Source organism: Herpailurus yagouaroundi, unplaced genomic scaffold, assembly GCF_014898765.1.
Source record: "Herpailurus yagouaroundi ecotype Mexico unplaced genomic scaffold, PumYag 410, whole genome shotgun sequence".
In the NCBI taxonomy this organism is placed as follows: Eukaryota; Metazoa; Chordata; class Mammalia; order Carnivora; family Felidae; genus Herpailurus; species Herpailurus yagouaroundi.
The window spans coordinates 41,591-64,486 of record NW_024412627.1 but is presented as its reverse complement, the minus strand read 5'-3'; the positions used below and the strand labels follow the sequence as shown (position 1 = coordinate 64,486).

General features: G+C 47.9%; 1 protein-coding gene across 1 annotated transcript; it reads left to right on the top strand.

Moving 5' to 3' along the window:
- The first annotated feature begins 20 nt into the window (after positions 1-20).
- ZKSCAN2 (zinc finger with KRAB and SCAN domains 2) lies at positions 21-19,335 on the top strand. Its single transcript, XM_040463592.1, has 7 exons — positions 21-1,094; positions 2,158-2,344; positions 5,492-5,583; positions 5,936-6,062; positions 8,989-9,672; positions 11,411-11,902; positions 14,688-19,335. The coding sequence occupies exons 1-7, from the start codon at positions 690-692 to the stop codon at positions 15,608-15,610; spliced, it is 2,910 nt and encodes a 969-aa protein (XP_040319526.1). The 5' UTR covers positions 21-689; the 3' UTR covers positions 15,611-19,335.
- The last annotated feature ends 3,561 nt before the right edge of the window (positions 19,336-22,896 follow it).

Sequence of the window (22,896 nt, the reverse complement as noted above, 5' to 3'; positions counted from 1 at the left end):
CCCCCCGCGCAGTCCGCGGGCGGAGCGGAGCAGGCCGTGCGCGCCGGGCCGACAGCCGCCCCCCGCGAAGCTTTGCTGGGTCCCCGCGGCTTCTCTCCCCTCAGGGGCTGAACCACCTCGCGGCCTTTCCTCGGCGTGCGGAGGTTTCCTGAGGACGGCCGGGACCGATTTGGGCCCGGAAGAGCCCGGCGCTGGCGTCGAACGCCGCCGGCCTCACCGGCTCCTGCAGCGGCCTGGGAGCGCCGCGGGGCTGAGCCTCGAACCCCGATCCCCGGGCCGGGCGGGGCCTGCACATCCGGCCCCACCCACCCGGGGTCTCGCCTCCGCAGAGCCCAGCCCCCTCCCGGCCCGGGCGGCCGCCCCCGCCCACCCTTGCTTCAGTTCCCCAGATTTTCTCCCAATCCCCTGCCCTGGGTCTTGGACACTGCACTAAAGAGATGCACCCCGGAAAACCCCATCTTCTTTGGAGGAGAGTCCGGGTTTGGGACCTTAGGGTACACATTCACCATTTCAAGCGCCTAGGATAGATTTGATTAATGAGCCTGGGGTACCCTGTTCCTGCTGACACTGCCGTTTTTCACGTCCCTACCCTCCCACACTTCCAAAATCATTAAGCAGGGAGCGTTCCGAGGATTGGGTTATTTGCGTCTACTTTGAGCTAGACGTGAGGTTGACCCCGGGGTTAGAGCATGGATGCATCCCTGGACCCTCAGATGGACGCACGCCTGGAGGTTGAGGGATGCTTAATAATGAAGGTAGAAAAGGACCCCGAGTGGGCATCGGAGCCCACTCTGGAAGGATCGGAGAGCTCTGAGTCTGAGACCTTTCGCAAATGCTTCAGGCAATTCTGTTACGAGGATGTGACTGGACCCCATGAAGCTTTCAGTAAACTCTGGGAACTTTGCTGCCGGTGGCTGAAGCCCGAAATGCGTTCCAAGGAGCAGATCCTTGAGCTGCTGGTGATTGAACAGTTTCTCACCATTTTGCCCGAGAAGATTCAGGCGTGGGCTCAGAAACAGTGTCCGGAAAGTGGAGAGGAGGCGGTGGCCCTGGTAATACATTTGGAGAAAGAGACTGGAAGACTAAGACAGCAGGTGAGAGAGGATTTTCCAAATTGTTTTTAGAACGAAGGGGATGGCTAAGGCAGGGGGGCAGGGGTGCCCTGCAGATAGGGCTTATTATGCAGGGATAAATGGTACTGAGAGACTTCTAAAGCGAATCAATTTGAAAGAGGACCAGAATTTCATATTAAACAGAAAAAAAAAAAAACCCTTGGTAAAATATTATTTTGCAAAGGAAGCTAAACATTATACATCTAAGTGTTTGTATAAATCTCTGGCATTATCGTTCCCAAAAAAAATTATATAAGGGAACACCACGTTATGCTTTGCAGGGTTGGACTTTTGTAGTTTGATCCTAAAGAGGGCTATTTTTGCAACAACAACAACAACCAAAGAAAGAAAGAGAAAAAAATGAAAGGAAAAAAGAAAGGACGGACTTCATCAGTTATCCCAGGGCTCTCTCTAGTCCTTTAATATTTCAATGTGTGTTTTCCAAAGTGCCCTCAATGCCACCATCCTTGTCACTCTTGTCTAGCCTAACTGCCAGATCTTTGTTTGTCGGTGGCATTTCATGGTCTTCTAGTCATTTTCAAGAGCCTTTTCATTAACCTCATGAAATCCTGCAAGATTTGCAAGACTTGCAGTTTCACCTTGCACGGGATTTGCATTGTATAAAAAGACCTGCCTATCAGGCTGCTGTGTTGGTCAGGCATAGACCCTACATGTGGAAATTAATTTTCTGTTTTCAGTTCACTAGTGAATTTATTTCTGTTCTGATAGCTTTCGCTTCTCTGTGAACCTAATAGATGTGAGAACTCCATATCTATGCTAATAACAAGGAGGCTCTGTATTTTACTCCTGCTAGATTTCCCCCCTCTGTATACTAATAAAGAGCACTCTCCTGCTCCCTTTCGCCTAGACTCCTGGACAGTACTGTTCACCCAATGCCCTTGGAGGCTCCATTGTGAATGGAGTGAAGTTTTCGTTCCTTCTCACATCGTCTTTCCTTCTTTGATGTCTTCCTGGGGGAAATTTGGTCCTCTTTGGGCCTTGTTTTCCTCCCTCTTTCCATTATGCCATTGGTTTTATTTCCCAGGTTAGCAGTCCTGTGCATGCAGAGAAGCAGGTACCACTGGGAGCAGCATGGGAGGTAACGGACTTTCAGCCAGAGCAGGTGGAGACCCAACCCAGACTGGTGTCTCTGGAGGAAGCTGGAAGCCTCCGCTCAGGACGGGAGGAGCAGCCGAACTGGAAGAGAGAGCATCGGCCCTTACCCAAGAATGGTGAGAAGGACTCAGAGCATGCCCAGAGCAGAGACCATGGCAGATTTATTTTCTAGCCATAACACTGTTACTGGTTCAGACTAGGATCCCCTCAGTACATATTTGAGAATAAATTAAATATTTGGGGAGCAAGACTTCATCAGCTTCAGGAGTTGGGAACACATGCAGCATAAGTAAAAGCCCTCATAGGGATGGACTCTGGGAAAACTTGGCTTTCCCAGACTGGCCTCGAGGTCTTGCAGTGTAACTTAAGAATCTCCTTTCTGTAATCAGCTTGTATTTTTCAGTCCTGCTGTGTGTATATGTGTATATGTTCTTGGCTGGCTATAAACAACTTTCAAAACTGTTTGGAAAGGAAAACAAGATATTTACTTTTTAAAAATTCCAGGGGCACTTCGGTGGCTCAGTCGGTTAAGCAAGCGTCTGACTTCAGCTCAGGTCATGATATCACAGTCCGTGGGTTCAAGCCCCGCATTGGGCTCTGCTCTGACAGCTCGGAGCCTGGAGCCTGCTTCGGATTCTGTGTCTCCCTCTCTCTCTGCCTCTCCCCTGCTCACATTCTGTCTCTCTTGCTCTCAAAAATAAATAAACATAATTTTTTTTTTAAATTACAAGTGAGGCATCCCACAAGTGGCATATGAGAGAGGTGAACAGTAAGATTTCATAGACAAGGGAACACAGGTTTCATAGCCACCCTGGGCATTAATAAGTCAAGTAGAAGGAAATTAAACACCCTGTCTTTCCCCGTCCACTGTAATCTCACCATCCCTGTAGTCTGGTATCAGGCCGAAAGAGAGGAATGGAAAGATCACTGAACCTACAGTAGGAGGCTTGGGTTTATATCTTCTTGTCTCTGCACCTGTCTCCATCTGTCCTCGGGCAAGCGATACGGAAGGGCACATTAATGCATAGAGGTGAAGCGATTAGGCTTTAGAGGAAGACAACCCGACTCAAAACCTAGCTCTGCCATTCTTTATCTGTGTGGCCTTGGTCAGGTTACTAAGCTTCTCAAACTTTCCATTCTGTCATTTGTAAAAGGAAAATAATAAGGTGGTTAGTGTAGGTTAAACGAGGCAACGTAAACAGACCAGTACACAGTGGTGCTCAGTAAATGTCAGTTTCCTTTCTCCCGTAACAGCGCAATTATCTTTAAACTTCAAATCTGTCTGGCTTACACAGTCCCTCACCAAGTGGCAAGATTCACTACTGTGCACCCAACCTCCTTACCTTTCCTGAAATTCACATTGTGATAGAATTCATTGCAAATATTAATATTTTCTGAATTTCAAAGTTCACATGGATTACATGTTCTGAGTTACTACTGTAGCTGATAAGCTACAGTAAATTTATGGTGTTTCTGGGTTTTGACAGCTCAGGGTGATAATTCGCAAAGTGGAAAAGTGTGTTCTGGGTTCTGTAGAGGTGCTTACGGGGACAGTGACACTGTGGTCGTGCTACTCCCCCTGCTCGGGTGCACACTGCCTCTGTAATAGCTCGCTGCAGGGGCGCCTGGGTGGCTCAGTTAGTCAGGAGTCAGACTCTTGATTTCCACTCAGGTCATGATCTCACGGTTCGTGAGTTTGAGCCCTGCATCAGGCTCTGCGTTGACAGTGCAGAGCCTGCTTGGGGGTCTCTGTCTCCCTCTCTCTCTGCCCCTCCGCTGCTCAGTCTCTCTCTAAATAAATAAGTAAACTTAAAAAAAAATTTTTTTTAATAGCTCGCTGCAAAACAAACTCCGAACAATATATTTGCTTTTCCCCCTTTTTTGGTAAAAGTGAAGATCCTTTTTTGGATTTCTTCCGGTTAGCAAAAATAGGTACTGATGTGTGTCTTTTGTAAAAGTAAAGTGGCATGACATGAACTTTTGAAAAGCAGGGGATACCTGTACTGTGTTTCCAAAGAAGTGGTTCAGTTTGCTTCTTTAGAAAGTGGTGGAACAAGATTTTGAGTTCTCGACCACAGTAAAATCCATTCCGGAAGTTTTCCTTACGTAGTGAGTTGCAGAGTAGAAGTTAGACCACAGACTTTTGAGGGAGTGTATTGTGTGTTTGCCTGTCCAGGACTGTTATCTATGTGTGCTAACGTGTTTAGCATATTGAAACATTGAATGACTTCTACTAGAGATTGCAAACTGGTAACTCACATGCCAGGTCAGACTTCTTTTGTTTCACCTGCAATGTGTTTTTGGTTTGGGGTTTTATGCATTTGTTTGCTTTTAGTTCTAAGGTTTAAGATTTTTTTTTTAATTTTTTTTTAACGTTTATTTATTTTTGAGACAGAGACAGAGCATGAACAGGGGAGGGGCAGAGAGAGAGGGAGACACAGAATCTGAAACAGGCTCCAGGCTCTGAGCTGTCAGCACAGAGCCCAACACGGGGCTCGAACTCACGGACCGTGAGATCATGACCTGAGCCGAAGTCGGATGCTTAACCAACCAAGCCACCCAGGCGCTAAGATTTTTTAAAAATATTTATTTACTTTTGAGAGACAGAGAGAGTACGCATGCACCCATGTGTGCAAGCCAGGGAGGGAGAGAGAGGGAGAGGGAGACAGAGGATCCGAAGCAGGGCTCAGACTCACAAACCATGAGATCGTGACCTGAGCTGAAGTTGGACGCTTAACCAATTGAGCCTCCCAGGTTTAAGGTTTTTGAGATTTCATAGAAAAGTCCAGATTTCTGGCTTCTCCTGAAAAATATTAGAAGTTCTGACTATCACAGTGAAGCATCAACTGGGACTGGGCATTGGCCACACCTTTTCAGTGGTGTACGTGCTCTCCAGGTCCCCCATTCCTTACCTAGCCCCTTTCATAATCTACTTTGCCTGCTAACTCCCTGAAAGCGTTCGCATCTGTGAGCCCTGCTTTAGGGTACCCTGGTTTCAGGCATTTGTTCTGAACTCACTGATGAAATGATCAATTTCTATTTACTGGGTTTTTTTTTTATTTTATATATGTGTGTGTGTGTGTGTATACATACATATATATATATATATATATGTATATGTGTGTATATATATGTGTGTGTGTGTATATATACGTATATATATGTATGTATACACACACACACGTTCATTTCTTAAAAGGAGAAGCTGCACGAATTGAAGGGCCAGAGCCCAGAACCCTAATTGTTTCTCTCTCTTCTTACAGCTCGGCCTTCTCCCTGGCTTCCTGTTCCTGCTACTGAATGGAACAACATAGGTCAGGAAGGAACAACCACACCATTACCTGTTGTGTCTCAGGTAAATTGTAGATCTTCTCTCTGCGTTCCTAGAGTATCCAGTCACAAGGACTTCCGTGCCTTCACTGCCCTCAAACTTCTACACCCCCTCAAAGAGACTCCCCTCCCCACCCCCTATCCCCTGCCCCTTTTGCAGAGAAGACCGGACCCAGCCTTCTGAGTAATGAGACTCCTTGCTGGATCATCTGTCTTATGATCCTTTATAACATCTGCTTCATCTGGCACATCATACACACTTGGTTCCCTGATTTTAATTCTCCCTTAGGGCCCTCCCTTCTGTGTTTGCTCCACGACCATTCACCCTTTAAAGACCCACGTGGTTATCTCGGTAGTCATTGCTGTTGTTGTTACAGGGGCCGGTGAAAGATGTCCGCGTGGCGAGAGGCTTTTCCTACAAAAAGAGTGTACATCAGATTCCCGTTCACAGAGACCTGTACCGGGATATTAGGAAAGAGAGTGCTGGGAATATGGTCTCCCTGGGTAAGGATTCTTTCCCTTTGCACATAAAAGATTTGGGGATTTTTTATATCTTTATTTCTACCAATAATACAATAATTAAAATGTCAACACTTAAAGGACCTCCATGCTGTCTAATCATTTCTGTGGCCTGGTTTACCAGACCTAGTCCTCTCTTGTCCATGCTGTCTTAACTCAGTCATTCATTCCTCCCTTCCAGTTTAGAATATATGCATATTCTTCTAACTTAGGGGTGAAGACATTGGCAAGGGGTTATATAGGACTGTCATATTTGTATTACTTAAATATAAGCTTACAGATACCACTAGACTAATAGTACCATAAAGTCACAAGGTCTTTGTAAGATTTGTTTTTGTTTAACTGTAGCAACCCAACACTTTGCACATAGCTGGACACACGGGTGGGTACCCAGCAAATATTTGTTGGATGGATGGAAATCTTACAGAGGAAAGGAAAAAAGTAATTTCAGTACAATTCAACACAATACAATTTCAATACCTTGATAGTGCTTTGTGAGTTATTTGAATAGCACGAATTTACAGGCACAAGTAACCACTGAAGTGTCCCTTTACAAGCAGACTTCTGAAGGATTATGTCACCTGCATTAGTAGTGGGGACAAGTACAGTTCATTTATATGTAAGCTGAAAGTCGAAGACTGCTTGTTAATAAAATTACAGGCCCGAAATGTGCACTGATCCACACTAGACACGTTATAGATATGTGTTAATAGGGTAGCGGCTATTTAAATTTGTACAATTAATCAAAATTAAATAAAGTTAAAAGTTTTAGTTCCTCAGGGGCAGTAGTCGCGGTTAGGATATTTGATAGCCATGTTGGAAAGCACAATTAGAGGTCACTGCTGTCATCACAGAAAGTTCTGTTGGACACACTACCTGTAGACACTTAAGTATAGAGACTATAAAATGGACTATATCAAACCGAATAAAAAAGATAACACCAACAGTTGTTTATAATCAGAACGCAACTAAGTCCTCTGAGAATGACCAACATAGGTTGCCACACCCTGGTGGCAAAGCGGTCTTCCCGTAGCAGCAGGCACCCAGCGTCCTGCCAGGGCTTCACGCAGGCCTTTCTTGGCGTGACCTTGGAGCGTGCATCCAAGCCTTGGAGGGTGCCGTGTGAGAGCCCTGAGTAAAGTGCCACTGGCGGGCTGGGGGTCATCCTCTGAGAATTCAGATTTAGCCAGCTGATCCTTGAACAAGATAGTTTGAACTCCATGGGTCCACTTCTATGGGGATTTTTTTTCGATAAATACAGTCCAGTATCTATCCAAAGTACTCACAGTTAACTTAGTTAATGTATTTTCCCTTCCTTAAGATTTTCTTAATAACCTTTTCTTTTCTCTGACTTACTTCATTATGGGAATACAGTATGTAATCTATATAACATACAGAATACATATTAATACATATTAATACAGTATGTAATCTATATAACATACAGAATACATATTAATACATATATAACATACATTAATACATATTAATACATATCGGTAAGGCTTCCAGTCAACACTAAGCTATTAGTAGTTAAGTTTTGGGGGAGTCAGAAGTTATACACAAATTTTTTTACTATGGGGCATTGGTTCCCCCAGCCCCCACTTTGTTCAGGGTCAGTGGTGATTACATGTGGAAAGGCCCAGGCCCGGAGACAGCTTCCCGAATCTTTTATCATAGACTGTAAACGGATGACTCATAGGCCGAATCTAGCCTATACACACATTTTGGCCTTGCAGAGTTTTAATTTAAAATTAGTTTGTAAATCTGGATTTCCTGTGTATCTTGAAAAATCAAATGTCAGGCACCACGGGCCCACTTTCTCACATAGCAACAATCCGCCAGAGCTGAATCAAGGAGCTGGTGCTGAACTGCCACATTTCTCCCTCAGTTGCATTGCCTGCCTGGTCCTTACTGTGGATATTTGAGCTTTCATTATTCCTACACTTCCTATATCAAGTAAAAATAAAGAACTCCATTGCCAGGGTTCTTTCAGAAAGGATTTGCTGTGATGCTCCTTCCCTTGAGAATTCCGTGAAATTTCTGTGTGTATTACCTAGAGGAAGAAAAGTGAATTTTATTACGATACCTATTGGGCATCGGATACTTCACAGGCGATCATCTATTTAATATTCCCAGCACTTCTGTGAATAGAGGCCATCATTCCCTAGGAAGCTGAAGCTCAGAGATTGAGAAAGTTCCCCTGGCCCAAGAGTAAAGCAGGTGATGGAGCCAGGGTTCACGTTTAAGACCTGTTACCCGTTGATCTCCATAGTGCTGTAATGCAACAGATTGTCGGTATGCTTCCCTGGCCTTCTGTCTCTTCCTATTAACCTTGTCAGATGTATCCACAAATTCTTGCCTTCTCCCTGTCCTAGCCCCAGTGTGTGTGTGTGTGTGTGTGTGTGTGTGTGTGTGCGCGCGCGTGCAGGCGTGCATGCGTGCACGTGCGGGTTGGGGTGGGGGTATGTGGTGGGCAGATATGAACACGCTTTGTTTTATAAGTAACAAATACTGGTTAGGAGCAGACACTGAAACTAATATAACGTTAGACACTGAGACGAAATCAAAGGTAATAAACTGTATGTTTCTTAACCTTAAAGACTTTCCCTTAAGAACTAGCTGGGAAAAGAGGTGGTGCCTACGTGAGAAATAAAATGATAATGTCAGTTACTAGATGGTTGTGACAAAAGAGAGGGGTCAGAATAACTATATACTGCACCGTAAGTAGGAGGAATATCTGTACTGCACACTGTCATGGTTGAGGAAGTTTCTAAAAGAGAAGGGGGTTGGACAAGACCTTTCAAGGATAGGCGTGAACAGGTGTCCAGGACATCGCGCTATGGCAGCAGATCAGGCTGTGCGGCTACGGCCTCCGTGTTCAGCATGGAATGTATTTCTCTCCCTGTAGGAAGTGCCGTGTCCGTGTCTAACAAGATTGCCCGGTTGGAGCAAAGAAAGGAGCCATGGACCCTAGGTGTACACTCTTCTAACAAAAGGAGTATTCTCCGAAGCAACTACATCAAGGAAAAGCCGGTTCATGCGACTCAGATCCCCGCGCGCAGTGCGGGGCGAATGTGGGGCGAGCAGCAGCACTGGGGGTTGGAAGACGAGAAAATAGCAGGCGTGCACTGGAGCTATGAGGAGACGAAGACGTTCCTCGCGATTCTCAAGGAGTCGCGCTTTTACGAAACGCTGCAGGCTTGTCCCCGGAACAGCCAGGTGTACGGGGCCGTGGCCGAGTGGCTGCGCGAGTGCGGCTTCCTCCGGACGCCGGAGCAGTGCCGGACCAAGTTCAAAAGTCTCCAGAAGAGCTACCGGAAGGTGAGAAACGGCCACGTGCTGGAACCCTGTGCCTTCTTTGAGGACATGGACGCCCTGTTGAACCCCGCAGCCCATGCTTCAGCCGCTGATAAGCCAAAGGAGATTATCTCTCTCCCCAGACTGAAGAGAGTTGATGTCAGTGCTAAAGAACAGACCAGTTTGTTGGAGGAGGAGGAAGCCGCAGAGGCATCCGATGGTGACGAGAGGGGTGCTGCGTTCATCCGGAAGTCTGAGATTCGTGGCACCCCTGTCTTGTTCCAGAACCTAAGCGGTAAGGGCTGTGCTCTTTGCTTTGGGTGTGAAAATGGATGATACGGGTTTGTGGTAGCAGGAGTAGACCAGAGGCAGCCAAACCTGGGGAGCGCTGGCCTGCGCCTCTTGCCCCCCATCGCTGAAAGTACTCTGGGGGGGGGGGGAGGTTGTTGCTGCAAAGGGCCGTTCTCGGGCTAGAGCGCAGCATGGATTTGCGTATTTGGAGCCTGTGGGAGGAAGATAGGTGGAGTCCAAGGACCGTGAGGAATCCAGCATCTGAGCCTTGTATAAAGCAGCTAGCAGAATTGCAGTATAAGAAGTCAAAGATACGGTGTTGCACTGTCTAGGATAAGTAGCATAAGAATGTATAACCGAAAAAACGTGAAAAGTGGAATTGTAGAAAAAGGCAGGAAAGGAAAGAAAAAGGAACACGAAGTAGACGAGTCAAATGGAAAACACAGGAAAATGGTAAATATAAATCCAAATACGTCATTCGTTACAAACGTAAAAGACTAAGATGATCAGTTGTCTAAAAACGCAATTAAATATAGCCTACATGGGATACATGTGAAGACCAGAGGCCTTGAAATTAAAAGATAGAAAAAGATACACCACATACCATGTAAACGGAGGCTGGCGTTGAAATCTGGGGCCTGGGAACATGCAGAACTAAAGTGGCAGTTAGTGACTGTGTGACAGTAAGCACATCATGTAAGAACTTGGAGCTTCAGTTTTCTCATCAGTAAACTGCAACTGAGGATTCCAGGGTTGTTAGTGTGAAATGAGATAATAGATAAAAAAAAATCGATGACGGCATTCCGCAAATGTTAACTGCGGGGAGGCATTGCCCGGTGTCACTGTTACCAGGAAAGTTTCTCCACTCCGCCTGACGAAAAGATGGTGAATTCTTAGGGTGGAAAGATAAATCCAGGAAGGAGAGCGGGGGGGTGTCCTCATGACCGCATCTGTTCAAGGGAGACAGCTCAGGAAAAGACGGGAAGATACATCGTACACATAGAGGTGCTCAGCAATCTGGAAATCCATAGACACGAGGGCGGGCCCAGACTCGGGAAAGCAGTGCCCGCCCTGGAGGAGGCCACCTGGTGAGACTGAGGACAGAAGTGACTTCATCTTACAAAACGCACAGAAAGCAGTTTAACAAACTGTATTCAGACACGTCCTGAAAAGGTTTACTCTGCTGTAACAGCACAGTGTCTGCCTATCTTGCAGATCATTTCCTCTCTCCAAGTAGAGGACTCAGGGACATCAAAGACTACTCTGGACACGGTTGTACTCTTCAAGGATGGCTGGCTAAAAACGTGTCCTGATCTGTTATTCTTAGCCATTTAGAGAAGATAGCTGTATCCTCAGCTGACCGCCATAGCCATGGCAGATTTGGGGGACTGCGTTCTTCCTCTGCCAAGGAAATTTTGAGATCAGTTTATCAACTTCAATTTCGAAATCCCATTGGGATTTAGACCTGACAGATTCATTTGGGAATTGATGTCTGTACAGTTTGAGTCTTCCTATCCAGAAAACGGAGTGTCTTTCCATTTTTTATAGTTCATTTATGTCTTTCAGTAAATTACCGATTTTTTCTTTTATATAGACCCTCTTCTTTATTTTGCACATCTTATTCCCAGGTTTATCATAGTTCCTACTGCCACAGTGAATGGGATTTGCTTTCCTTTACTCCTTATATTTAGAGGCTATAGACTCCTTTTCTTACACCTTTGAACTTTATCCTTCCCTGGCAGGTGTGCACTGGGGCTACGAGGAAACCAAGACTTTTCTTGATATCCTGCGGGAGACTCGGTTCTACGAAGCCCTCCAAGCCTGTCATCGGAAGAGCAAGCTGTACGGGGCCGTGGCTGAACAACTCCGGGAGTGCGGCTTCCTCCGGACGCCGGAGCAGTGCCGGACCAAGTTCAAAAGCCTCCAGAAGAGCTACCGCAAAGTGAAAAACGGTCACGTGCTGGAGTCCTGTGCGTTCTACAAGGAGATGGACGCGCTGATCAACTCTCGGGCCGCTGCCCCTTCCGCCGACACTCCAGAGGAAGTCCCACCACCCTCAGGGCAAGAGAGAGAGGAGGTTGAGATGGAGTCCCAGGAACCCACAGGTTGGGAACCTGAGGAGACCTCACAGGAGGCAACGGGAGAAGATTCTGGCAGCGAGAGAACGAGTGAGGAGGAAATCGTACTCGAGTCGGAATTCCAGGGGCCCCCGGGTCTGCTGCAAAGCCCGAGCGGTAAGGACCATCAGGGAAAAGTGGGATTTACTGAGAAATCAGTAGCTCTGGCATTTTGCTTGTGAGTGTTTATTCACTCCACAAATATTTGAGTGCCCTGTGTTACATGAGGAACAGGGGATATGGCAGCGAATAAAACACAGTCTCTTTTCTCACGGCGCTTCTATTCAGGGAAGGAGCTTACATTCTAGGGATTCGGTCTGTGGGATCTCAGCCTCAGCGTTGATCTGTACGGGCCCATGTTTCATCTCTCCTGAAAATCCTGTGCGGAAGAAGAACTTGGAATTACACATGACATATGTGGAGAAAAAACTCAGAGCAAGTAGGCTGAAAACACAGACATCTCAGTTCTCTGTGATGTGCGTGAGGAAGAGTGTAGGCAGCGACAGAACGAGAGAGAGACTCTGTTCTGGTTCTCAGCCCCGCAGCCCCACCTGCGTGTTTCCCTGCTGACTGCTGGTACCCTCGTGGGCGTCTACCTCTGCAGCGGCCCAGACCCAAAATTTTCAAAACTAAGTCACCGTCTTTCTTCCCACACCTTGGGTCTTTCCTGTGTCCTCTCACATCCAGCCTGAACACATTAGAGACGTTTCTGATGCTTTCTCCCTCATATACATCGAAGCAGATAACACTTTTTTGTCAACGGTTCTGGAACTTCTGTCCCCTCTTTAGTCAGCACAGCCACTGCCCTGGGTCAGCCTTTTTCTGTCTGTGGCCTAGACTTTTGTAAAAGTCTCCAAACCGGGTTCCCCCATCAGTCTTGTGTTAAGTTCCACAGCCCTCCTCAGTCTGAGCTCCTCTTTCTGCGCTTACCTGTTACCATCTTCCTTCCAGCACTCTGTGCTTATTCAAAACAAACGCTAGAGAAGGAACATACATGTGTTTTCTGCTAGTATTTACGTGGGAAATTGTAGTTTGAAGGCTGAAATCAGTAAGCGCTACATAACCCCGGTTTTGATTACTGGAAACAAAGTCCTTTGGTGCCATCCCTTATGAATCTCATTTTTTTTTTTTAATTTTTTTTCAATGTTTATTTTTGGGACAGAGAGAGACAGAGCATGAACGGGCGAGGGGCAGAGAGAGAGGGAGACACAGAATGGGAAACAGGCTCCAGGCTCTGAGCCATCAACCCAGAGCCTGACGCGGGGCTCGAACTCACGGACCGCGAGATCGTGACCTGGCTGAAGTCGGACGCTTAACCGACTGCGCCACCCAGGCGCCCCTGAATCTCATTTTTTAAATCGAGCTACAGACCTGTCCATGAATTGTCAGATTCTGTCAGAGCCAACCGTGAGGCTATGACTTCCTCCAAACCCCAGGACGATGTTGGACCCAATGAGGTTGCTTCAGAAGAACTGCAAAATGAAAGAAGATGATGGCATGGTTAGGGCTTTCCCTTAATGGACCAACTGATGGGTGCCCTCCTCTCCCCAACCCATGCCACAGCCACCAAACTTGGGAGGGAGGGATATCTGCAGTTTCAACTCTGTGCTTGAAAGGAGAGGGGTGCGTGCAAGGAGAGGGGTGTGTGCAGGGAGAGGCGTGTTGAAACTGGCGAGTAGAAACAAGGCAGCACAGCAAAGTGCTGAGGAACAAGGGTTTGGGGGTAAGACAAACCTGGACGGAATAATATGATGTCTGGAATTTGATTCAAAATAATCTGGGTAGGGGCATGAGGGTGGCTCAATCAGCTGAGTGTCCGACTCGATTTCAGCTCAGGTCATGGTCCCAGGGTTGTGGGATTGAGCCCTGCGTTGGGCTCTGCACTGACAGCACAGAGCCTGCTTGGGATTCTCTCTCCCTCTGCCCTTCTTCCCTGCTCGTGCATGCACATGCTCTCCCTCTCTTTCCCTCCCTCTCTTTAAAAAAAATAAATAATAATAATAATGATAATAATAATAATAATGATATTAATAATAATAATGGGTAGAGGGAGCAGGAAGCAGGTGGGAATGGAGGTGAAATTAGATTGACCAGAAGTAGGTCATTGTCAAAGCCAGGTGGGTGGTTTGTGTAGGTTCATGTTACATACCGTAGTCTCTACTTTGCTACATGTTTGAATTTTCCATAATAAAAAGTTAATACAGAACCACATAGTTAATAAGTGACCAGGATGCAATCTGAACCAGGGCTGTGTGATTCCAAAGCCTGTGTCTTTCCACCACCTCACTCTGTCTGCCGAGCAGACTTCCTGGAAAGCTGGCATCCAGGATGCACCTTGCAGTGTGTATGGGTTGTGGGTGAAAGCGTGAGGGAAGGTAATTCCAGTTTGGGGAAGGGGATGGGGAGAATTAAGATTTGAGCCCGTGTGGCCTGTGTGCGAGACAGCCAGAGAAAAGCAGTGACAAAGACCATTTGGGGAGGAGAAAGAAACGTGATCAGATATTGATGAACTTGGAGGCCCATTGAGGAACCTGGGCACTGGACTCTGCTCTGAACACTAGTGCCACACGGGGTGTGTGAGCGCAGATGTGAAATTTTGAAAGTAGGGTGGGAGGGAGTGGAACTTGGGGAGAAAGCTGAGCTGGTCCCGTGTGACTCAGGACATGGATCGGGAATAACAGTTTGCTTTGGAAAACATTTCTGGAAGCCTCCTTTGTATGAGGTGTTGCTGGCTGCGGGGGGAACAGAGTGCAAATAAGGCATAATGAATCAGAGAAGGGTAACAGGACTTAAGAGGCCAGAGGACAATACAGGGATCCTAACAAAGCCTCGTAGGCCGTGTTGTTTGTGTTAATATGGGACCGCTCGGAAATCTTTCTCGTCTTTCTTTCTTCCTTTCCAGATTTTGAAATTGCACGTAGTATCAAGGAGGATGCGACACAGGTAATCTACAAGGACATGGAACAGCATCGGGCACTGATAGAAAAGTCTAAGAGGGTTGTTTCCCAGACCGCTGATCCAGGTAAATACCGGAAAAGGGAATGCATCTCAGGAAGACAGTGGGAAAGCCTTCAAGCGGTCAGGCAGGGAAAGCTGATGTCTCAGCCTCGAGATTTAGGGAGAGCCGCAGCGCATCCGAGGCCTTTGGTGGGGAGGAGACCCTACCGGCTTCTCAAATACGGAGACGGCTTGGGGAGGAATGCTCGTCTGATGTGCCGGGTCACCCACCAGAAGGAAAACCCTTACCAGTGCGGTGTCTGCGGGAAGTGCTTCGGCAGGAGCAGGAGCCTAATCAGACACCAAAGAATCCACACGGGAGAAAAGCCGTTCAAGTGTCTTGACTGTGGGAAAAGCTTTAACGACTCCTCCAACTTTGGTGCCCACCAGAGAATCCACACGGGGGAGAAGCCCTACAGGTGCGGAGAGTGTGGAAAGTGCTTCAGTCAGAGCTCCAGCCTCATCATCCACCAGAGGACGCACACGGGAGAGAAGCCTTATCAGTGCGGGGAGTGCGGGAAGAGCTTCACCAACAGCTCCCATTTCAGCGCCCACCGCAGGGTGCACACTGGCGAGAACCCCTACAAATGTGTGGACTGCGAAAAAAGCTTCAATAACTGTACGAGGTTTCGCGAGCACCGGAGGATACACACCGGAGAGAAGCCCTACGGCTGTGCCCAGTGTGGCAAACGTTTCAGTAAGAGCTCTGTCCTCGCCAAGCATCGGGAGGTTCATTCCAGAGAGAAGCTTCTGCCACACCCACCGCCCGCCTGTGCCCTGGAGAGCCCGCCTAAGGGAAAGACTGATGACTTCAGGAAAACGTTTTGACGTTGACGTCTCCTCCTCCTAACGTGCCCCTTTAGTCGTTTCACCCGATCTCATCCTCGGAAGCGATCTTTTCTTAGCTCGGGAGGGTGATTCCCGAGGCCAGCTTGACAATATAAATAAACCAAGGGCCTGCCTCGCGTCCTCACCTCTGCCTCTGACTTGACCTATCCGTTCCTCTCCTTCTGTGCGTCTCAACGTCTCCCTTGGCCAAGTGGGGAGGACATCTGTCAGGGTTCAGAACGGCGGCCCCTTCGGCATGTCAAGGCCTCTGCTGCGGGACTGCGGAGTCCAGCAACATTCAAGGTCCCTCCGCGCTGTGAAAGTTGTTTTCGAGCAGACCCGACCTGCCGAAGGTTTCCCATTGTCCACTGCGTGGGATCCTGGATGCAACTTGATCCCAGATTTCTTTTGGGGGTAGAACTTTCAGGAGTCTGATCAGGATGACATCGCATGCATCTTGGTTTTGAAGGCAGTCGTTAAGGAGATTGAGCCCCCTTCAGAAGTCTGTTGCAATTGTGCCCTTTTGGTGGCCAGTTGACCCACAGAGCGAGGGTAGAGGTTCTGCCACTGAAACCACGTTACTGCCCCCTCACCCTCCGTGGAGACGAGAAGCAACCCACCACCCACCAGGCTGACCTTTTCTGCACCTGAAGACTGAACCCCTCTGCCCCCGGCTGCGGTTTCTCCAGCCTCTACGTAATTATCCGGTTCCTTTTACCGTTTCTCGTAAGTCCCACACTTACCTCTTAGTTGTTCCGGGTGCTCTTATCTGACTCTCCTGAACTACCGGGCCCTCTCCAGATTGAACAGGATGCATGCCTGTGGTGTGTGGCATTAACATAAAGTAGAATCTTCATTCAGACACGTTCTGCCCTCCATCTGCTCTGGGTCTTACCTAGAACGTGACTGGCATGTTGGCACATTTTATGCCTCCCAACCCACGGCTTAGTATGACATTACATAATAATAGTTTTCTAAAACTTTAAGAAGTTAGGGAGGAAGTGAGGTAGAAACTGGAAACATTCTCTAACAGCAGTCAGACCCCTTGGGCCTGCTGTAGATCAGATCCCCACCTCATTCAGAGCACCACCTCCAGGCTGTTTGTTAAATACACCCTCCGTCTCTGAGGCTTCTAGTCCCTGTTCCTAGGGTCGTCAACCTAACTGTAGAGCCTGGAGTAATTTATATACTCTATAGTTACTGAGTGAAAAGTGGAAAGATGTGCAGAAACTTCCAATCCAGAACACTGTTGTTTTCCTCGTTTACCTGTTGGTCTGAGAAATCTCTTCAATAACCCCCTCACACTAGCCCAACGGGTATTGAAGGAAAAATCAAAATGGGGAGGTGGGGGTGGGAAGGGAGGTAATTAATTCATTCCTGGAAGTTACAGGTGAAACCAGGGAACCTGGTCATCCAAGGCTGGTTCCTCCAGGATGAGACCAGTGACATTTATACTCTTAGTACACAGGCAACCTGGGGCGGCTTTGGCTTAGGGAAGGGAAGTCCCGACTTTAGTGGAAGGACAGCCAGAGTCAGGGCTGTGTAGAGATTATACTTTTGATCTTACCTCCTCTCCCGTGTCAGGTATCCTCTTACTTGGAGACATCTGGAGATCATGTTTTTCCTTTGAGGACGTTTGAATCTTTCCAAGCCTGTTCAGCAGAATACCAAGGAGGGTGGGCGGTGTAGAAAGACATCGAGTTCGTGGTGCCAGAATAGGGTGTGGCCTGCCGGAAGGCAGGTGACTCAGGTATGCATTGATAGATGTTTCTGATTTGCATTGGTTGGAGATGTTACGATTGTTCACACCTCAGTAGGTTGACTTCCTGCGTGTGGTCCGAGTTATAGACTTTTAATGGTGAGTGCAGTGTCTTGTCGGTAGTGTGCCTAGCACAGTAAGAGGCGTGCGTGCCCGTGGGCGTGTGCTGATAGTGTGTAGATGCTCTGGAATCCCAGTGCTAGAGAAGATGCACATTGATAGGAATCACCACTTAGCGATGTGTACACAGGACTGATAACTATATTGAAGCATGATTCAGGAAAGTAGATGATTTATTCATACGTATTTATTAAGTACTGCTATGTGTAAGGCCGTCTCCCAGGCACAGTGAGGGGATGCGAAAGTGGAAGAAGACACGGTGCCCATGCTCTAGGAACCTGCAGTCTGACAGAGGAAGCGTCGCGGCAAAAGGTCATTAGTGCCGGTTACCTTCGTGTCACTTGCCGAAGGTCAGTGACTCTACTGTGAGAAAATCACTTTCACCTGCAAAAGAGTTTTTCCGAATTGCCCCAAATTGTGTCTGTACCTGCGCCTCTCAGACATGCCCGATGGCGGGAAGGGTGCAGGATTCATTCCATCTCGAGCGGAACACGCCGGTCCTGTGGAAGTCTCGTACGTCTGGGGTTACGCAGAGGTGGAACCGGGGTTCCCCTACCCTTATTCCTGATGGTAAATGGGCTGTTTGGACATGGGTTAAACTGACTTCCTGAACTCTGTCTCTGTTCTGAGGAAATAGAAGGTCCTACCCACCATCTTAGGCCAAGACATCTTGCATTCTGTCTTTTTCCAACTGGAGCATGAAAGTCAAAATGAGTAGTGATGTGTCTTTTATATCACATTACATTGCCTTTATGAAGATCCATAGGAAAAGGTTTTTTTCTGGGTCTCGGTACCAGGGAAAGCTCTGATCCTAAGCAGAAAAAAAAAAAAATTACAAACACTGTGATTTTTATAACTTCTTCCTTTTCTCTCTCTGTTCCGGCTGCTGGAAAGCTCAACAAAACATACAGGCCACCTCAGCCAATTACCTAAAACCCGTATTTGTTTGACCCTACTGTGTTTCTTTAAAAATTATGCCCAGTCCTATTTTTTTAGAGTAGTTCGAATTAGTAGACATTTTATTCTCTGACATCTTATCCAAGGCACTTTGGAGACTGGCTTGTATTCCCTGCCTACACTTGCTTTGTTATCCCCACAAATACCTCCAGTTCCTACCGGTGACTTTATTACCCGTATGCCCTAATTTATTCATAAACCTTCTTTGAAGAGGGAAACTTCACACATACGCTTAAGCCCCTCAGGGCCACCTGCCCCAGGCGACTGAGCATTAGACCAGAAACCAAAAGGGACACGTTTTAGTCTTGTCGCTATCACTGAGTGTCATGTGACACATCTCTGCCTCTCTGGCCCGTGTTCCTTATCTGGAGACACGTTGAACTTGATCTGCAAGACTGCTCTGGCTCTAATGTTTAGTGAGATAACGGGGCACAGTGTAGATGAGGAAGAGGTCATAAGGCCAGGTGCCCAGCCTGGCCCACCATGGCGTGCGACGTGCAGGCCACACGGAACCGCTGCGTGCTTTGGGAAGAGGGGTGCCGGGAGCCCGCGCGGTGCGGAGAAAGGCCAGGTCACTCGTGTCCACCAGCAGGCAGCCCCCACGGCTCCCCCCCTCGGTAGCCAGTGGCAGGTGGCTGCGGTGACGGAAGCGGTGTGGGAGGTCTGGCGGCCAGGCCGGGCCGGACTGGGCTGTGACGAGTGGGGGCAGTCCCCAAAGCAAGGAGTGCCGGCCGCCCGTGCAGCTGTTCGCTCGGCCGCCGAGGGCGTTCCACCTGTCAGCGTGCGTCTCTTCGTTCTGTATCCGCGTTCGCTTAGCTGTCTTCTTGAAAACTTGTCTGTGAAATAAATGTCTAAAATAAATGACTCCCGTTGGTTTTTGCCATCATTTGAAGGAGGCGTTCTATTAAGGGAAAAGAGAACTTACAGAGGTTATAAAAGCAGGTCCCAGTGGCTGTGTCAAGAGAGTTTCGGAGTGACTGCAGCTCCCTGCTCTCCCTGCCCTGAGGGGCCGGGGGGCTTGCGAGGCCACCGCCGTTCGCTGTCACGGTCAGAGAAGTCCCAAGGAATGGCTCTGGTTCTAGGGTGGAGTTCGCCCTGGAGGCCCCCACGCATGGCCTCTCCTGGCGGCCTGAACAAGTATGGACGATCTCCCCAAAGACACAGGGCGGCTTTAGATTTACCGTTTTCCCTGGAAGAGTTCCAGAGGCCTCCGTCTGCCCTTCTTGCAGCCACAATTTCAACTCCACGGTCATAGAGTCAGTGTAGACACTTTGCCACGGGGCGAGGACGTGTTTCTAACTAAAGTCGCAGGCACTGCGAGAAGAGTCCCGGGGTTCGGGAGCCATCCACCTGAATGTGAGGTGGACCGCGTGTGCCTCTCCCCGGGCTCTATAAGCCTCTGCCCTGTGCTGGACCGCCGGTGCCCGGTGTCCTCGCGAATTACAACTGCCGAGTCAGTGTCTAAACATCCCTGGAAATTTCCCGTGTTTTCCTTGAGTAAATGGGCACAACCCTTTGGGAGGAAGTGAAGACGAATGCGTCATCCTCTGGCCTCCGTTCCCTCACAGACATTGAGGTCTGTGAACAGACCCAGGTCTGGGAATGACACGAGAGACTTTAGAGCTCTAAGGGGAAAAACAATTCTGTAAGGGCTACAAATCTGCAATTTCTAGACACGGTTAAATCAACTAGACTTGAAGGGAGGTGAATGAACGTTTTTGTGTTTAAGGACTAAAAGGAACATAGCTAGGGCCGGGGAGTGGGAGGAACGGGCTTCCAGCGATGGAATGAGTACGTCACGGGATGAAGGGCCAGGGAACGTTGTCAATGTAATAGCGTTGTATGGTGACAGGTGGCAGTGTGAATACACTTGTGAGCACAGCATAAGGACGGAGTTGCCCAATCACTGTCGTATACTTGAAACTAATATAACACGTGTCAACTATACTTCAATTAAAAAAAAAAAAAGGTCTACAGCTAGTCACACACACACACACACACACACACACCGCCCAAACTTCATGATGAGTCCGAGGACACGAAGGGAAACCGTGGCTTTGGGTTGCACGAGAGGTGGATACCGAAACCCACCTGGACATGGTGGCACTTAAGAATGGAGGAAGGGGGACAAGATCCGAAAGCCCGCAGCCTTAAGGCATAAGGTGCTTGGATACCTGAGCACAGGGCCCGCGGGTCATGCTAGCGTGTTTGACATGGAAGGTGTGGAAGTGGCAGTAAGGGATCCCTCTTCCAAGAAGCTACCCTGGCCCGGACAAGCGCGACTGGGCACGCACCATGTCCGAGGACCAGCCCCAACAGCAGCACCACGTGGCAGAGAGACACGGGCAGCACCGCAGGCACGGAGACAGACACTTGGCAGGAGGGTAGGAGACCAGCATTCTGCTCTTTGGGGCTGCCGCAACTCCCAGGGTTCTTGGACAGGCTGATGACGGAGAGTTGCAGAAGAGACTCTTAAATAGAACAAACTGAGGGCTGCTGGAGGGGAGGCGGGATGGACATAAAGGAGGGCACTTGCTGGGATGAGCGCTGGGTGTTACATGTAAGTGATGAATCACCGGGTTCTGCTCCTGAAACCATTATTACACTATATGTTACCTAACTTGGATTTAAATACATAAGTTAAAAAAAAAAAAAAAAAAAGGACACCTGGGTGGATCACTTGGTTAAGCATCCGATTTCGGCTCAGGTCATGATCTCACAGTTCGTGGGTTGAAGCCCTGCGTCAGGCTCTGTGCTGACAGCTCAGAGCCTGGAGCCTGCTTCCGATTCTGTGTCTCCCTCTCTCTCTGCCCCTCCCCTGTTCATGCTCTGTCTCTCTCTGTCTCAAAAATAAAACATTTAAAAAAAAATTTTTTTTAAAGAAAGAAAACTAGACTGTGTGTCCCAAATCCTGGATTCTATTGAGCTCTGCCATTAGATCGCTCTGTGATTTAGTCAAATTATTCAGCTGCACCGGGTTTTGGGGTCAGGCAGCCATGAGTGGTTCCCAACTTCTTCCCCTTTGAGAGGCCCAAAGAAGGTAGGTGAAAAAATAGACATGTGCGAAGGTCATTTAGAAGCTCCTTTCTAGACCTCCACCCCTCACCATGACTCTGGTACCTGCAAAGTCAGAGGCTTTGATTACATCACACCATGTACCACGAGCTGACACGTCTTCCGTTTCGCCTGTACTGGGCATCGTGCGAACGCTCTACAAACGGCAGGTTATACTCCCATGCATTCTGTGGCCCTGCCTCCGCTGTACAGAAAAAGCAGCGGAGAGACGTGAAGTTGCCTTTCTCAAGCTTACGCAGCAAAGACGTGAACAGTCTTAAGATTTAAGCTCGGATCTTGCTCAGAATCCAAACTCGTGGCCACTGCATTTTACCGTCATGGAGTTTCCAGCTCTGACATCCCCCGTTTCCAGTTCCTCCTTGTTCTGAGAAGACAAGAGGTGGGGTGGGGATGATCTGGGTCAAATTTGGATTCTACTCTGGAGGGTCTGAATGACTTTTGAGAGTCATTGGGATCAGCCTGCCTGTGCCATTCTTGTATTTATTTTTTATTTTTATTTATTTGTTTACTTATTTATTTTTGCCTTTGGAGAGGTGATTTATTGCAGTAGATTCCCAGAACATTAGAACTTGGGAAGGACTTGCAGAACTTAATATTACTGTCCTCGTTTAAGAATAAAAAAAGAAAAAATTGACAAAATTTAAGAAATTTTCCTTGGTCACAGGTCTAGAAAGTGGAAAAACTAGGTCCTAAATTTAGGGTCTTTTGACCGTAATATAATTTTTTTAAGTTTACTTATTTTGAGAGAGACAGCACGCGAGAGGGGGAGAGGGGCAGAGAGGGAGAGAGAGAGAACCCCAAGCGGGCTCCGTGCTGCCAGCACAGAGCCCTGTGTGGGGCTCCAACTCACAAAGCTCCTGCCTTGAGCTGAAACCAAGAGTCACGCTCAACCAACAGAGCCACACAGGCTCTCCATAATTTTTTATTATACTACACTAGTTATAATATGTTTAAATTTTTTAAAATGTATTTATTTTTGAGAGAGAGAGCACAAGTGGGGGAGAGGCAGAGAGAGAGGGAGACACAGGATCCAAAGCAGGCTCCAGGCTCTGAGCTGTCTGTCACCAGAGCCCGACACGAGGCCCGAACTCACAAACCATGAGATCATGACCTGAGCCGCAGTCGGATGTGTGACTGAGCCACCCAGGTGCCCCAGCTGTGCAGAAGCTTTTTATCTTGATGAGGTCCCAATAGTTCATTTTTGCTTTTGTTTCCCATGCCTCCAGAGACGTGTTGAGTAAGAAGTTGCTGTGGCCAAGATCAAAAAGGTTTTTGCCTGCTTTCTCCTCTAGGATTTTGATGGCTTCCTGTCTTACATTTAGGTCTTTCATCCATGTTGAGTTTATTTTTGTGTCTGGTGAAAGAAAGCGGTCCA

Coding starts and splice junctions, on each gene's coding strand:
- ZKSCAN2 (XM_040463592.1), top strand. CDS start 690: ATGGATGCATCCCTGGACCCTCAGATGGACGCACGCCTGGAGGTTGAG. Junction 6,063..8,988: donor TGGGAATATGGTCTCCCTGG/GTAAGGATTCTT, acceptor CTCTCCCTGTAG/GAAGTGCCGTGTCCGTGTCT. Junction 9,673..11,410: donor CTTGTTCCAGAACCTAAGCG/GTAAGGGCTGTG, acceptor CTTCCCTGGCAG/GTGTGCACTGGGGCTACGAG.